This window comes from Triticum aestivum, chromosome 4B, assembly GCF_018294505.1.
Source record: "Triticum aestivum cultivar Chinese Spring chromosome 4B, IWGSC CS RefSeq v2.1, whole genome shotgun sequence".
Classification (NCBI taxonomy): Eukaryota; Viridiplantae; Streptophyta; class Magnoliopsida; order Poales; family Poaceae; genus Triticum; species Triticum aestivum.
The window spans coordinates 509,444,934-509,460,230 of record NC_057804.1 but is presented as its reverse complement, the minus strand read 5'-3'; the positions used below and the strand labels follow the sequence as shown (position 1 = coordinate 509,460,230).

General features: G+C 43.6%; 2 protein-coding genes across 5 annotated transcripts in view; one reads left to right on the top strand and one right to left on the bottom strand.

The window, feature by feature from the left end:
• The first annotated feature begins 3,749 nt into the window (after positions 1 to 3,749).
• LOC123092974 (mitotic checkpoint protein BUB3.2) lies at positions 3,750 to 11,669 on the top strand. The gene is made up of 10 exons (XM_044514847.1): positions 3,750 to 4,049; positions 4,164 to 4,294; positions 5,753 to 5,835; positions 6,963 to 7,115; positions 7,253 to 7,390; positions 8,074 to 8,149; positions 10,628 to 10,708; positions 10,795 to 10,873; positions 10,956 to 11,056; positions 11,145 to 11,669. The coding sequence occupies exons 1-10, from the start codon at positions 3,915 to 3,917 to the stop codon at positions 11,227 to 11,229; spliced, it is 1,062 nt and encodes a 353-aa protein (XP_044370782.1). The 5' UTR covers positions 3,750 to 3,914; the 3' UTR covers positions 11,230 to 11,669.
• A 2,096-nt stretch (positions 11,670 to 13,765) lies between these two features.
• LOC123092973 (GDP-mannose transporter GONST3) overlaps positions 13,766 to 15,297 on the bottom strand; it is a 3,838-nt gene continuing 2,306 nt past the window's right edge. For all 4 annotated transcript variants that reach the window (XM_044514845.1, XM_044514843.1, XM_044514844.1 and 1 more), the window contains one exon: positions 13,766 to 15,147. In XM_044514845.1, coding sequence (XP_044370780.1) covers positions 14,056 to 15,147 — 1,092 coding nt within the window. In that variant the 3' untranslated portion in view covers positions 13,766 to 14,055. The remainder of the gene's footprint in view (positions 15,148 to 15,297) is intronic.

The following is a 15,297-nucleotide window of genomic DNA, read 5'->3' as shown; positions in this document are numbered from 1 at the left end:
GTTATGCAGTTTGACCGATAAAGATCTTCGTAGAATATATGGGAGCCAATATGAGCATCCAGGTTCCGCTACTGGTTATTGACCGGAGACGTGTCTCGGTCATGTCTACATAGTTCTCGAACCCGTAGGGTCCACACGCTTAAAGTTCGATGACAGTTATATTATGAGTTTATGTGTTTTGATGTACCGAAGGAAGTTTGGAGTCCCGGATGTGATCACGAACATGACGAGGAGTCTCGAAATGGTCGAGACATAAAGATCGATATATTGGACGACTATATTTGGACACTGAAATGGTTCCGGGTGAGATTGGGACAATACCAGAGCTCCGGGAGGTTACCGGAACCCCCCGGGGGGTATATGGGCCTTAATGGGCTTTAGTGGAAAGGAGGGGAAAGGAGCAAGGGAGGGGGCGCCCCCCAAGCCCAATCCGAATTGGGAGGGGGGTCGGCCCCCTCTTTCCTCCCTCCCTCCTTCCTCTCCCTTCCCACTCCCTCTCCAAATAGGAAAAGGAGGAGTCCTACTCCAGGTGGGAGTAGGACTCCCCCCTTTGGGCGCACCTCCTCCTCCTGGCCGCCCCCCTCCTCCACTCCTTTATATACGGAGGAGGGGGCACCCCATAGACACAACAATTGATCCCTTGGATCTCTTAGCCGTGTGCGGTGCCCCCCTCCACCATAGTCCACCTCGATAATATCGTAGTGGTGCTTAGGCGAAGCCCTGCGTTGGTAGAACATCATTATCGTCACCACACCATCGTGCTGACAAAACTCTCCCTCAAAGATCGGCTGGATCGGAGTTCGAGGGACGCCATCGAGTTGAACGTGTGCAGAACTCGGAGGTGCCGTGCGCTCGGTACTTGATCGGTCGGATCATGAAGATGTACGACTACATCAACCGCATTGTGCTAACGCTTCCGCTTTCGGTCTACGAGGGTACGTGGACACACTCTCTCCTCTTGTTGCTATGCATCACCATGATCTTGCGTGTGCATAGGAAACTTTTTTGAAATTACTACGTCCCCCAACACTAAACGCTCTTATATTTATTTACAGTGGGAGTACATTACTACCGATACATTGATTTTACCATGTATTTCCAAGCTAGTTGTATGCACGTAGGAAAGAACTACCTTTTTATGTCCAAAACCACCACTTGATTATATCCTGGTTCTTCTCAGTATTGTGCTACTCTAAATATCGCCACCTGCTCCTCTTAGATGAGATCTTCCACTTCATCATCCTGGAGATTCATCCTTTCCAGCAGATCTTCCACTAGTTGGTTCCCTTCCTTCCTCAAATTTCTTAATCTCCCCTTATCCTCCATCACTATCAAGATCACAAGATCTCATCAGTGTCAAACCCTAGATCACAACACCATACCAAGGAGAGTAGGTGTACAAGACACCCCCATAGTCAGCCCGAGCGGAGTGGACTGTCCGGGATGAAGGAGAACGGTAGAGAAGAGATAGAAACTCTTGACAAATAGTCATTGCCAGAGGGCAAAACCCCATGTTTTTGGGCAGGGAAAAAAGCACGTGCTGCTTTACATTTTAGCTTAGATTTTTTTGAGCAGAACATTTAACCTAGTTTTTTTATAATCACATGGTCACTTTATTGATCTATGACAAGGGGTACAATAGTAGAGAGAGAGAGATAAAGAGAGAGGGAGAGATAGAGCACTCTTTACAAGATTATGCAACTTATAATTTAACTCTCTAGCTACCCTCATGAATGAACCTAACCAGGCTGAAGGAGTGTGCATGTTCCTTGATCTCCGCAAGTACATAACTATAAGCACATATACTACCTTTGTTGGTCTTCTTTACTATGATGGAAGCATCACATGCGATAACAAGTTTTTGCACGCGTAGATCCTCTACGAGCACCAAGGTCTGACAACACCCAATGCATTCCAGAGTAACCAGGTCGGTGCAGCAGTCAAAGACTCGTCCTGATGATCCAAGGTACTTTCCAGCGTATCTCGACACACGATGGCCGCTACCCCCTTGGGAATTGTCTTGCCAACCCTTGCATTCACATTCATCTTGCACCATCCCTGTTGCGGTGGGATCCACTTCTTTACCTCGAAAGGCACATGTATCCTTCTCCCGGCGGGTTGTCGTTGATGATCTCCAACTCAACGATCAACTTTGTGTCAAAGTCGTAGATAGTAACAAGGCTCTGATAGATAGCTTCATGGATGGCCCTCCTGTGGGCGCTTCAGGTTGACCACAAAGTGAGTAGAGTCATGATGAAGTCTGCATGTGAATTCATGTCCATCATGTGGGGAAACCATTCCTTCATGCTCGGACATCTGTTCATGCACATATGCTCCGTGAGAGATTCATCAACAAGTGCCAAACACATCGTGACGGGGTATAGTCAAATGAGCGAGTGTCTCCATGAGTCATCCTCGATCCGCTTTGCAGATTGCGCACATAGGGGTGTTGGACATAATCATGTGATGCTTCCAGTTTAACCAAGTGATGTAGTTTCTTTGATGGCTTTGCGAAAAAGGAAAAGTTTGATGGTCAGGCCCAAGCCGAGCAGAAAAATATCTCGGTTCAGCCCATATTTTTTTAACAGGGTTCAAACCATGTTGTCATGGGAGTAGTAGGACATAGGAAAAGCCCAATTTCTATTCGGCGCTTAAGGCGCCATGAACAATGTGGTTTGTACATGGCGCCCACGCAGTTGAGCGATGGGAATAATGGGCCGACCCATCCCAATGCGCCCATGCAGGCAGTTCCTCTTTCGATTTTGTAAAGATTCCGGAAGCTTCTGGTTTGGTCCCCCCCCCCCCCCCGAGTTTGTGTTGTTCGATCTGTGTTTTCACCCGGTTTTTGTTCGGCTTTTTTTTCCTTTTCATTCTTTTCATTTCATATTGCGTGAAACTTTTGTGAATTTCATTTTTTTTCTTCTGAAATTCAGAATTTTTTTCTCAAATTTGTGTACATTATTTAATTTTGTGAACCTTTTCCATATCCCTGATTTTTTTCCAAATTTGTGAACCTTTCAAATTCGTGTTTTTTTTTCAAATTCATGAACCTTTTCAAATATTTAAAGTTTCTTAAATTCACAAACCTTTTTCCAATATGTGAACCTTTTTCTTTATAAACTTGTTTCAAATTGAGAACTTTTTTTAGATTCATGAACACCTTTTCAAATTCACAAACCTTCTTTAAATGTTATATATTTTTTCAAATTCACGATTTTTTAAAAAATTTATGAACTTTTTCAAGTTCATGATTTTTTCAAACTATGATTTTGTTTTCAAATTGTGCATTTTTTTGAAAATCTTTCATAAACATCATTCAAATTCCATGTTCTTTTTCCTTCAAATTCCGCCAATTTTTTTGAATTACATGAACATTTTCCACATTCATGAACATTTTGTAAAACACATACTGTTTTTTTTATTTCACCAGAAAATTTAAAACTGACAGAAAAAATACTCCCTCTGTGATTTAAACGCTCTTATATTTTTTTAGTAGGTGTTCTCTGAGACTGCAGAGTTCAGACCGACAACAAATGGGGACGAACGTAAAAAGGAAGCGAGCAAAAAAAAATCCGATCGAACGAGAGATTCTCTAGGAAACACTTATATTTGGAAGGAGCGAGCCAGCGTGGCGAATTGCTGGGCCGGGCCACAAAGCGGATACATGCGCGCCGAAGCTCTCTCTAGGAAAAGTCCACGATGTGCTAAAAAATAAAGAGGAAAAGTTCAGGCCATGACGCAATGGCATCTTCTCCAGCCTTCTTTTTCCTCCCGCTGCCTCCGTTCCCCGTTCCGCGCCGCCCTCCCGTTCTCCTCGCTCCGCCCGTTCTGGATTCAAATTTCGAATCCCCCCACCGTTTCCGCCCCCCTGCACCAAATACCCGACCCGATTCCTTTTCCTCCCCCCTCCCACCATGAGTGACGCACCCGGCGCAGCAGCCTCAGCTATGGGCAGCGGCAGGGAGCTCGCCAACCCGCCGTCGGACGGCATCTCCAACCTCCGCTTCTCCAACCACAGCGACCACCTCCTCGTTTCCTCCTGGGACAAGGTGAGCCGCCGCGCGCTCCCCCCCTCCGTTCCTCTGTTCCGGCAAGGCGTGATAAACCCTAGCCGCCTGATCTGGCCGATCTGACCTGGTTTGGGCGCCTGAGCTCTGTTCCAGACGGTTCGGCTGTACGACGCCGAGGCGAACCTGCTCAAAGGGGAGTTCGCGCACCCCGGGCCTGTGCTCGACTGCTGCTTCCACGACGACTCCTCCGGGTTTAGCGCTGGCGCCGACCACACCGTTCGGAGGTGAGGGCTGTTGTGTTTTGTGGTTTCTGCGCCTTTTGCATTCGATTTGTGGAGTTGACAGGGCCGTTCGTATAATCGATTGGGTTATAGATCTGCAACCAGTACGGGATGCCTAGGCCGTGTTTCCTTCGTGATGAAGCGATATGATTCATTTTTTATTTTTGGTGAACGCTCTCTATAAGGTTCGTGTTGTAAAAACAATCTATGAAAGGGACCTCGTTGCTTGGATATACCCGTGCATCCGGTCAGTGGCGGAGCTTGAAGCCCAATCCTGGGCGGGCTGGGAGGGCCTAACCGGAGAAAATAGGCAGTGGACTCATGTTTTAAGGCCTCACAAGTATATGCATAGTGTATTAATATCAAATGTTGGGCGGGCCGCTGCACAGGCTGGCCCGAACGTAGCTCCGCCACTGCATCCGGTGCATGTATGTTGCCACATATACTAGTTCCAGCGCCATAAGGTGGGAAGCGCATATAGAGAAGCAATTTCACTAACTGTCATTTAGTAACTCTGATTTACTTCAATGTTTTTATCTGTTCGTGCTACTTAGCACTTAGCAAGTTATTGGTAGTACACAAATTACAAGATAGGGCTGTAGATATGTTATATCTGTGGAGAATTATAAACTTTAAATTAATATATTTTGTAAAAGAGGCATCTGCCTGTCTTTAGATGGGGTTTACAGGAGATCCCAGAGACTCGCTTGGAAAGGCGGCTATGCCAAACATTATCACTTAACTACAAAGAAAGAGTGAAGTGATTAAGTTTGCAAAAGAAGTTCAACGTGCAGAAACATGGGCGTGCGCGCGCACACGCACACACACACACACACATACACACACACGTGGCCAACTGGCCATGACTCAAGTGCACACTCACGGATACAAACCCATGCGGGGGCCGTGACTCAAGAGCCGAACAAACACACAAACCCACGAAAGGGCCATGGCTCAAGAGCACACACATGGATACAAACCCACGAGGGGGCCATGGCTTGAGCCAAACAAACACACAACGACTGCATCGTCGAAAGAGTAAAAATTGGATCATCCCACCCTCCTGTGGGGGTCAAGGCACCTGCTGCGACGCGTCGCTAGAAAAAGACGCATGGTGACGAAGACTCTTGCTCAACATCTCAAGGGTTGATGAGTCCTGGGTCCTGATCATTATATAAATTGTATGCTGATTAGACCTTGTTGCGGAATCACACATGTCCAGTCCCCCTTAAGATTATTAGTGGTGCATGAGTCTTAATTTGAGTGCTTCATGTAAGACTTACGAGCAATGTGCCCATATTTTGATTTGTTGTCAATTGAATGCTGGCAGGCAAGAGTAGCGACATTACTATCTGAATGTTGTTTGTGAATCAAAAATTTATTGTTGATTCCCTCCTCTTATTATCAGTTATGTCAAGATTTAGTAAGACTAAAAGAAACATGCTCAAATAACTATCCCAGATTATCATTTACTTCGTCAAAGGAGGATGTTCTGGGGCGTCATGATGCTCCAGTTCGCTGTGTGGAGTACTCTTATGCTGCAGGTACTTGTAACTACATCCTATTGGATTGCTCTTGCATTTATGTTTTTGGATGAACATTTTCCGTACAAATACTGATGCAAATTGATTCAGTAAAACCAAAGGTTATTTACAGCATTAATCATATCATCATTATGGATGCAGTTGATTTTCTCAGAGATCAGTACACAAAGCACATTGCTAACTGAATTCATGTTTTATTCTTAATGACTGTATATTTTGCACATCTAATCTTGTATAGAATGATCTTAGTTTCTAATTTTCACTTTGATTATACGGCCTTTTCATGCTATCTGGCTTCTTGACATTGCTTTATCCATTTGGATGGATGTTCAGGGGATATCCATTTCATTGTACATTATGATACCTGGAAATATCTTTCTTCTACATAGTCATGTCTACTTGGCCTAGTATTGATTTGGTTTGTCCTGTTGTGTGTTGGAATATTTGGCTGGTATTTGTTCACTTCGAATTGCCACCTATAAACTTGAGTACGTCAGTGTAGCCTCCATTGGCCTTAATTTAAGGGCAATGTTTTTGAGAATTTGAATTTTCCATTATTCTGTGGGGTTCACTCTCATGAGAGTTTTTTTTTCTGATCGGGACTCATGAGAGTTGTTGTCATTTATATATGTTCATGGTTGACAAAGAAACCCTTCTACAAGTTTCAATAAGGGGATTGGAAATTCATGGGAATTTTGTTTTAGTTGAATCGTCTAGTACCATATATGTTTGTGTTTGAACTTTTTGTGATTTGAACGACATACAAACTATTACAATAAATTTACTGAGAAACACATTTTAAAAATATGAAGAAAGTTCTTATGTTTGAATTTGTACAAGATGATTTAACTAAAACAGACAGGACATGGAAATTCTATGTATGCCAAATATTTCATACGAGAAAAGGGTAAAAGCAAATGTTCCAGGCCTATATTCATTGATCCTGACTGCAAGACAGACTGGGCAAGTATTGCTTACTAATTTTTAAATGTTGTTCTAAATATTTGTAGGTTATGCCAAATATTGTCTAAAATGATTTCCAAAACTATTATCTGGCTAGTGTGAGATAATTTGGTACATGAACAGAATAAGAATTTGACTTTCAGTCTGTATATTTATCCATTTAGGCCAAGTCATAACTGGCAGCTGGGACAAGACAATTAAATGCTGGGATCCCAGAGGAGTTAGCGGACCAGAGCGTACACTTGTTGGGACATATGCTCAACCAGAGCGTGTATATTCTATGTCACTGGTAGGAAATACTCCCTCCGTTCCTAAATGTAAGTCTTTGTAGAGATTCCACTAGGTGGACTACATACGAAGTAAAATGAATGAATCCACACTTAAAATGCATCTATATACATCCGTATCTAGTTCATAGTGAAATCTCTACAAAGACTTATATTTAGGAACGGAGGGAGTAGGTTGGTTGTTGCAACAGCAGGAAGACATGTCAGTATTTATGATTTGCGCAATATGTCTCAACCTGAGCAAAAAAGGGAATCCTCTTTGAAATATCAAACACGCTGTGTCCGATGTTTCCCCAATGGAACAGGTAACTTGTTCTCTCTTTACTGTAGTTGCACTGCATGACTGCATTTTTCCCATTGTCACCCTCATTTCAACCATAAAGAAACGTTGTGTACATTATCGCCATGTGGTTGCTTTTGATAAACCGCAATATTTGTGCTTTCTTTTGAAAGCTGCCCTAGGTCTCTTCGGTTGTGCTTGAGCTTCTGTTATTCTATATGCGTTATAAATTCAATCTTTCAAGTGAGCACACGAGAAAAAGTATGAACCTGAATTGCATAAGCTAAGCTTCGTTCTGTAGATTTTGATTTGAATCTTATGGAATACGCTCCTCCAGGTTAAAATTTATTACAAAAACGAAGAGTTTATGTATATAGTGGTACAATATTAGTGCTAGATGCAGCTAACACATGATTTTGAACATTACAAAGCAGGCTCCAAGTACTTAAATTTACCCATACAAGCACAAAAAATAGGAATGAGCTATGCAGTTATATGGTTAGTGCCACTCAGGAAAATGTAATGACTGTGTTTTGACTTTTGAACCTTAGTAAGTACCAATACATAAGCGGCTGTAGTCATCAGTATGCTTACCAGAGTAATGTATGAACTGCAACAGTTATGCAGCTCAAGCAGCCTTGGTTTGGATTAATCTCTTTCTCTGTCTCTCTCTATATAGTTAACCTTCTGAAATCCTGCTTGCTTCAGGGTATGCTCTAAGTTCTGTCGAAGGACGAGTCTCTATGGAGTTCTTTGACCTTTCCGAGTCTGCACAATCTAAAAAGTATGTTTTCAGCACCATGGGTTCAAGATATCTGCTTATGTATTTGTAATCATTTTATATTCACACTTGCTTCAATGATTTTTAATATCCGTTTCTTGGAGCATAACACAGTTTAATTAACCGATGAAGAACTTCTTTAGCTTCTGTAGCTTGGTAATGTATTTGATTGTATCTTACTCCCTCCGTTCCTCGAACGAGGGTGTGAAATTTGTTTTGTTAAGGCCAAGCAGATTTTGACCTTTTTACCCCTGGTTAATCGCATGTTTGAGTAGTTATTATTGAAGTGTATATGTGGATTGCCTAGCCCTTTCCATCGGAGACCAAAGTCTTGAGTTCAAGTCCTGGCTTTCGCAATTTATCCAAAAATTGCTGCCGCCCCCCTTTGTCCACGTATAGGCCTCTTAAGCCATACCTCTGAGTCTATCCACGTGTTGACTTTCCGCATCACACGTGAGAGGGGGTGTTGAAGTGTATATGTGGATTGCCTAGCCCTTTCCATAAGTTCGGACTTTTGGCCAATATGAGCCGTAATTGCTTTGTTGGGCACATGCAAAACCAATTGATTTCTCCATTTATGCGTGGATGTGGGATTTATGGCAAGAGAAGCAAATGGTTCCGTAGCACTAAAGGCCAGTGTGGAAGGCGGAGAATTCAGTTGCAGCGTGTGTGTGTGTGACTTTGTGGTATTTTTGGCAGGTTTAGTGCTAAAGTAGCCCAACGTCTTCAGTAATGGAAATTTTACCAAAAAAATAAACAAGTCTATCCTTTCCTGAAGGGAGTAGTATTTTGTCATCCTTTCCTTTCATGCAGGTCATATCTAGTTCAAACAATATGTAGGTGATACAGAGTAAATCACTTTGGGCTGGGCTACAAATTCAACATGGAAATTATAATAACTAAAATTTTGTGTGGCTAAAATGTGCACTGTTTTACGGCAATTTCAAATTCAAACTCAAATGGTGTTTGACACATCATAATGGAACTTTACTCCCTCTACCATAAGTACCTTTCCGTGGCAGTCTTAGCTGCCTTTAAGTTTTTGTCAGAATTTTCGTAGGAGCTCAGGCATTCAGTGATGGGAGAGGTGGTCAGGCAGGTATGTCCCAGTTATGAGCCTGAGTGGATAGTGGTGTGTTCAACACACTCAGCCAACCAAGTAGGCACTTCGCTCTAGCTGGCTTGATATCTTGAGGGTAACCGTGTCCACAATCCCACCAAGATACAACACACCTTTTATTTATATTAGAAATGCGGAACACCAAAAAGAGTGGTCAGACTTGTTTTCTTTTTCATGTCATTTCATTGATAGGAGAGTGAAACAATTACAAGGTGCAACCATGCACACAATCTGGTGTGGTTGCGAGCGCATGAGTGCATGAGCAGAACAAGAAAAAGGGATGCTCAGCCCTACAGATATAAAGTCTACGTCTCGGGTAACAGTAGGTTGAGCCCCCTGGCTCCAGCTCTAGCCCAAATTCTAGCTTCCTCCTCGATAGTTCGAAAAAGATGTGCAATGGAGGGCGTCAAGCCATCGAAGACGCATCCATTCCGATGCTTCCAAAGCCACCAAGCTGTCAGCAGCAGAAGCAAGGAGAGCCCCTTGCGCAAGGCAGAAGGGAGGGGGGGGGGGCATGGTTGCAAGAGACCGTCCATCAGTCCAAGAAGGGCAGCTCTGGATGGGGATGGTCTGCCGTGGTACAACACCAGGAAAGGATCTCATGCCACCTGACGGCCTGCTGGGAGAAGGAGCAACCCACGAGGATGTGCCAAATGTCCTCAGTCTCCTGGTCGCAAAGGACGCACCGGTCGGCATGGGGGAGGCACCTACGGGCAAGGCGGTCTGCAGTGCAGCATCTGTTCTGGAGGGTGAGCCAGATGAAGATCTTAACATGCAAAGGTGCCCACATCTTTCACGTGAGGTGCCAATGCGGGGTCTGTGTGGCACCCAGCAATAACGCGTCGTAGCAGGATCTAGTCAAGAACTGTCCCGAGGCAGTCCAACGCCAATGAAGCACATCAGGGGCAGCCGGGAGGGGAGTGTGACGGAGCCGACGCCAGATGTCAACGTACTGGACCATAGCGGCGGGTGGTCAAACTTGTTCATCACCAGTGGTAGCATAAACTACAAGGCTCCAACCTGGATTGTTTGCTTAGAGTTTTAGTTTTTTTAATTCTGCTTTGTGTTGGTAAAAGGCAGTATAGTGACCTTGACTTTCCATATGATCAAACATTATTCAAGCGAGCAAGCTCATATGTCATACCATTTTAATGTAAAACTGGCAGTCAACGGTTCGACACTATAACCTAGCCTTTAGTTGTGCATTGGCAATCACTCTGCAGTGCTCACCCCTTTCCTGCAAAGTTCCTAACTCAAAGATACAATCCGCCTACTTTCCTATGCAACCTACACTGAACTATGGTGTCACTGACTGTCCAGTTTAAAATACTTGCTTACTCATAGGTTAATTTCCTTTTCAGGTATGCTTTCAAGTGTCACCGGAAATCTGAATCTGGCAGGGACACTGTTTATCCTGTCAATGCCATTGCATTCCACCCAATGTAAAGTTTCAGTGTTTAATTTTCTTGGTGATCTCTCATAGGATTATCTGTTCTCAGTTTCTTGCATTGTTATGTATTGTGTGCAGATACGGCACATTTGCCACTGGAGGCCATGATGGATTTGTGAATGTGTGGGATGGCACAAACAAGAAGAGATTGTATCAGGTAACTGAGTGATAAGTTTTGCTTTGGGAACACGATTATCTGAAGTGGCCTGGGTATTCATGATCTTATACTTTGGTCGCAGTATTCAAAGTACGCGTCAAGCATTGCTGCTCTGTCGTTCAGCAAGGATGGGCATCTGCTTGCTGTGGCATCAAGCTATGGTTACGAAGAGGGAGAGAAACCGTAAAAACCGAACTTTGCCTGCAAATTTTCTGTCACTACTCATTTACAGAACATAGAGTTGACCTACCGGTTCTTTTGCAATTTCCAGCCACGAGCCTGATGCAATATTTATCCGTGGGGTGAATGAAGTGGAGGTTAAGCCGAAGCCCAAGGCATTGGCCGCACCCCAGTAGTGCTGCAATCATTTCGCCAGAAGGCAGTCAAATGCATCAGGTGTGTTGTCTGGAGAAGACATTATGCAGGGAGCAAATGAGAGGCGTTTCTTTATCTAGTTCACCTTTTAGTGTCAATTGCATTAGTTGACGGAATCCCTTCTCTATGTTGGAGTCAGATTGCAGTATATCTGACCATTTCTCTGTTGTTTCGCATGTATTAATGTCTAGAAAGAGTTGCTTGGGAGTGGTCGTATTCGTTTTATATTTTGATACAGAAACTGTTGCTTTTTTATTTAGCTTATGTATAGTCGATTTAGTCTTGCAACTTTAGTATATACTATATCATAAAAGAGGCTAAATCTGTCGCACTTGTGGGCGGTACGAACAAAATTTGAACTAATCAGTTGTTGGAGCAAGTATAATAAAATGATGTAAGCGAGCTATAGGAGTTGCCACAACAGATTTGTGTTAAGTAGAGAGGGAGAAGAAAGAAGATAAGGATGCTGTAATTTATAGTCATGACATGGCATAGACTTCAACAAGCTCTGTAAGTTAATGAGGTGGGCCAGGTATAAATTGTGTGGTATACCTCTATAGCTAACTATAATGGATTTTTTTTTTGAAACTATAATGGATTATTAGATTGGCTATAGATGATAGATAATAATACGTGAGATTTCTCAAAAGAAAATATAGTGAGCTAGTTGTTGGAATGAACACTCGCAGGAATCTGTTATATGTTAGCAAAATACCCGTGTGTTGCCACATGAAAAACTTATACGTGCGTTTGAGTAAGTGTTTTTTTTTTTGGGGGTCAAATGGGTGATATATATGTCTCCTCTTTGGTGATCGTTCGGCTCCCTTTCTCCTCGGCACATTTAGCCCTATCAACTTGCAGTCTATTGTTCTCCGTCAGAGAGGAATACCGCTGGCTTCTACTCCTAATTCTACTCCTATTCTCCTAATTCTTTATTTATATATCAAATTATTATTTAAGAAATTATATCACATATATTATAATGCCTTGATAGTTTATTTCTTCTAGTGAGATAGGCCTCATTTTTTAGTTTCGCACAGGGCTCCGGATTTTGCCGGCCCGCCCTGCTTATGTAACCGGAATATTGAAGAGGTGGTATTAAACCGTTGATCCATACGTAACCAAACAGATGTAGTTTGGGGGAGTGCTGACATGTAACCAAACACCATGCTAGTGTTTCTGCTCTAATGCAATCTCTGGTTTTGCAATCAAATGAACCACAGAACATGGTTTAGAGCCTGCATTAGCTCAGCCATGCCAAAAATGATGTAAATAACCAAACGTGCCCTAAGCGCTACTCCCTTAGTCCAAAAGTACATCTAGACTTATTTTAGTTATATATACATCCATTTTGTCCATTTATAGGACAAGTATTTTCGGACGGAGGGAGTGATGAAGTCATGTATCTAGGGTAGGGTCATGAACCTGTCCAAGGTACCCTCCTCAAGGACATCTTTTAGAAGAAGCCGTCTTCCAGTCGATCAAGAGGAACTCCACTCGACGGACTAGAAGACACTCGACGAATCTGAAGACACTCGATCAAGAAGACTCACTCGACCAGGAGTTCAAGATCTACTCCGAATCCAAACGGTCTGTAATTAAGTAGTCTTTATGATCATGATGACACTTTATGTAAGGCGTTACCAGTAACGCCGGACCTTAATGTACTTTAACCCTCCGCTACGTGGGCTGGCTGGGGTCTTGGCGTCCTCTATATAAGCCACCCCCCTCCACTGGTAGAAGGGTTCGCACCCCTGTAACTCTCACACATATAATCCAGTCGACCGCCTCCGGGCTCCGAGACGTAGGGCTGTTACTTCCTCCGAGAAGGGCCTGAACTCGTAAAACACTTGTGTGCACAACTGCTCCATAGCTAGGATCTTGCCTCTTCATACCTACCCCCTATTCTACTGTCAGACTTAGAACCACGACAGGGAGTACTCCGTATTTAATTTGTGAAAGGTGTGTGCATCTCACCCAAGCGGTTTACACTTTTGTCTTTGCGAGCCCATCTCCAAGCGAAACTTTTCGCCTAGCACCCTAGCTTGCCCTTTGCAACCCATGTTGGACATGCAATATGCTTCAATGTGGATGGCTGCAGCGCCAACCGCATTGTCAACAACCGGAAACGATCTGCCACCCTTTTGACGGAGTGACTCTTCTGAGTCTTCTCAAACTGATTAGGTTCCGACATGTAGCAGGGACAGCAGTTAATGAGATGACAGGTCAAGTTCAACCTCATGGCAGTCCTCTATCTATGTACTCCGACATTTGGCTCGAACAAAATGTGCAACTTTTTGGCAAGGTGGCTAGCAGCAGACAGGTTGCCATCTACAAAACCAGACCTTTTACACCCAAACGGAGGAAGTACAATATAACTGGCCAACCAACAAGACTAACAAAATCAAAAGTTTCAGACTTGCATAAGGCGTCAGAGTACATCTACCTATTCATGAACCGTGACTAATACTGATGAATGATGATGTCAGAAATTTTTTCCTTCACCCACAAAGGAAAAGAAAAAACTTATGCCGCGAAGCGAATAAGTACATCCATTGTATTTCTGGAATATGGTAAATAGCATACATGGTTCAGTATACAGGGGATTCGACCCTAGTATGTTGAGGTGTCTGGTACCCTACACCACCACCACAATCCTGTCTAACCAATGAAAAACAGTATACAATAACAAAGGTATTGTAGAATGAAATTTAGTTTCTCTTGAAACGCCGATGTTCTACAGCATGTTCAAGATTTCTCATCTGAGGTATACCACGAATGGGTTGTCGAGGGAAGGTAAAGTAAGCTTATGAGGAATGCTTTTGACTTGGGTTGCTCTCATGCCCGGGCTGAATCTGCAGCAAATTCTGCCCCTCTTCATCGTCCTCTTCCTTTGGCTCGATCTTGGGCACCTTGGGCTTTGTGGCCGATTGCTGGTAGAGAACACCACCAGACATGCATATCAAAAGCCCAATTGTCCCCACAAGGGACGCATGCTTGTCCCAGATAAGCAGATTGATCACGACGGTCAGGAGCTTGTTCACTATACCGAGCACCGTAAATCCAGTAGCAGAGATGGCCCGTCTGCAGGAAAATCCAAAGAAGGATATAGATAACCCGAACAGGCATGACAGAGCAACAGGAAGGACCACGTCGAACGATAGCCAGTTTGTTGTCATCTTGGAGCTGTCCACCTTCATCTGATTAAACTCTCCCATTATAAGGAGCTCAAGGGGAAACAACAGCAGAGCCTCAAGGTTGTTGTAGAGCACAAGACCCCATGTGTTCAACCCGATGGTCATGACAACGTGCTTGATGTACACGAAATCAATAGACATGCTCGCTAGATAGGCTATCGCCCAGCTGTAAGCAGTCAGGGTGAACTGGTTATCAGTGAAAACATATATCACACTTCCACCAAGTATAGTGGAGAGTGAGAGCCATGTCTTGAATGATGGGCATGGTTGGTGGAGGTAAAGTGTCTCCCCAATGGCCACAAATATCGGCACAGCAGACCGAAACACGATGAAAGTGTCCACATTGGCATGCATCAGGAGCTCGCTGTTTGTGAAGATTGAGATGTAGAACATAACAGCAGCAGGTAGGAACTTCCACATGGTCCTCAAATTCAGCCTATCTGGCTCAATAAGCTTTAGCTGTCCACACAGGAGAACTCCAGCAACACTAGTGAGGTACTGTAAAGCTGTCAGTGCTCCAGGGTAGGGAAACTTCATGATTGCCCATTTGTTGATAATGGAGAGCAGAGATGCTGACAGACAATAACCAGCAGCCACACCATAGACCGAAGCATGGCGCAGAAGAGTGCTCCATGTGTTATTCCAAGCTCCAGTTTTCTCGATTGAACCATCTTCTTTTGAGGGCTCTGAGAGATTAGACATCTGAAACAATTTAAAATAAATTTAGTAACTATGAAAGTCATGCAAAAAGCAAGTGGAGTAGCCCCAGACAGTTAAATGTCATATACAGATGTAGTAACTGACAGAGCAGAGAAGCACTAAAATATTTTGTGCAGAGATATGGTTACACCT

Coding starts and splice junctions, on each gene's coding strand:
- LOC123092974 (XM_044514847.1), top strand. CDS start 3,915: ATGAGTGACGCACCCGGCGCAGCAGCCTCAGCTATGGGCAGCGGCAGG. Junction 4,050..4,163: donor TCGTTTCCTCCTGGGACAAG/GTGAGCCGCCGC, acceptor GCTCTGTTCCAG/ACGGTTCGGCTGTACGACGC. Junction 10,709..10,794: donor GCCATTGCATTCCACCCAAT/GTAAAGTTTCAG, acceptor TATTGTGTGCAG/ATACGGCACATTTGCCACTG.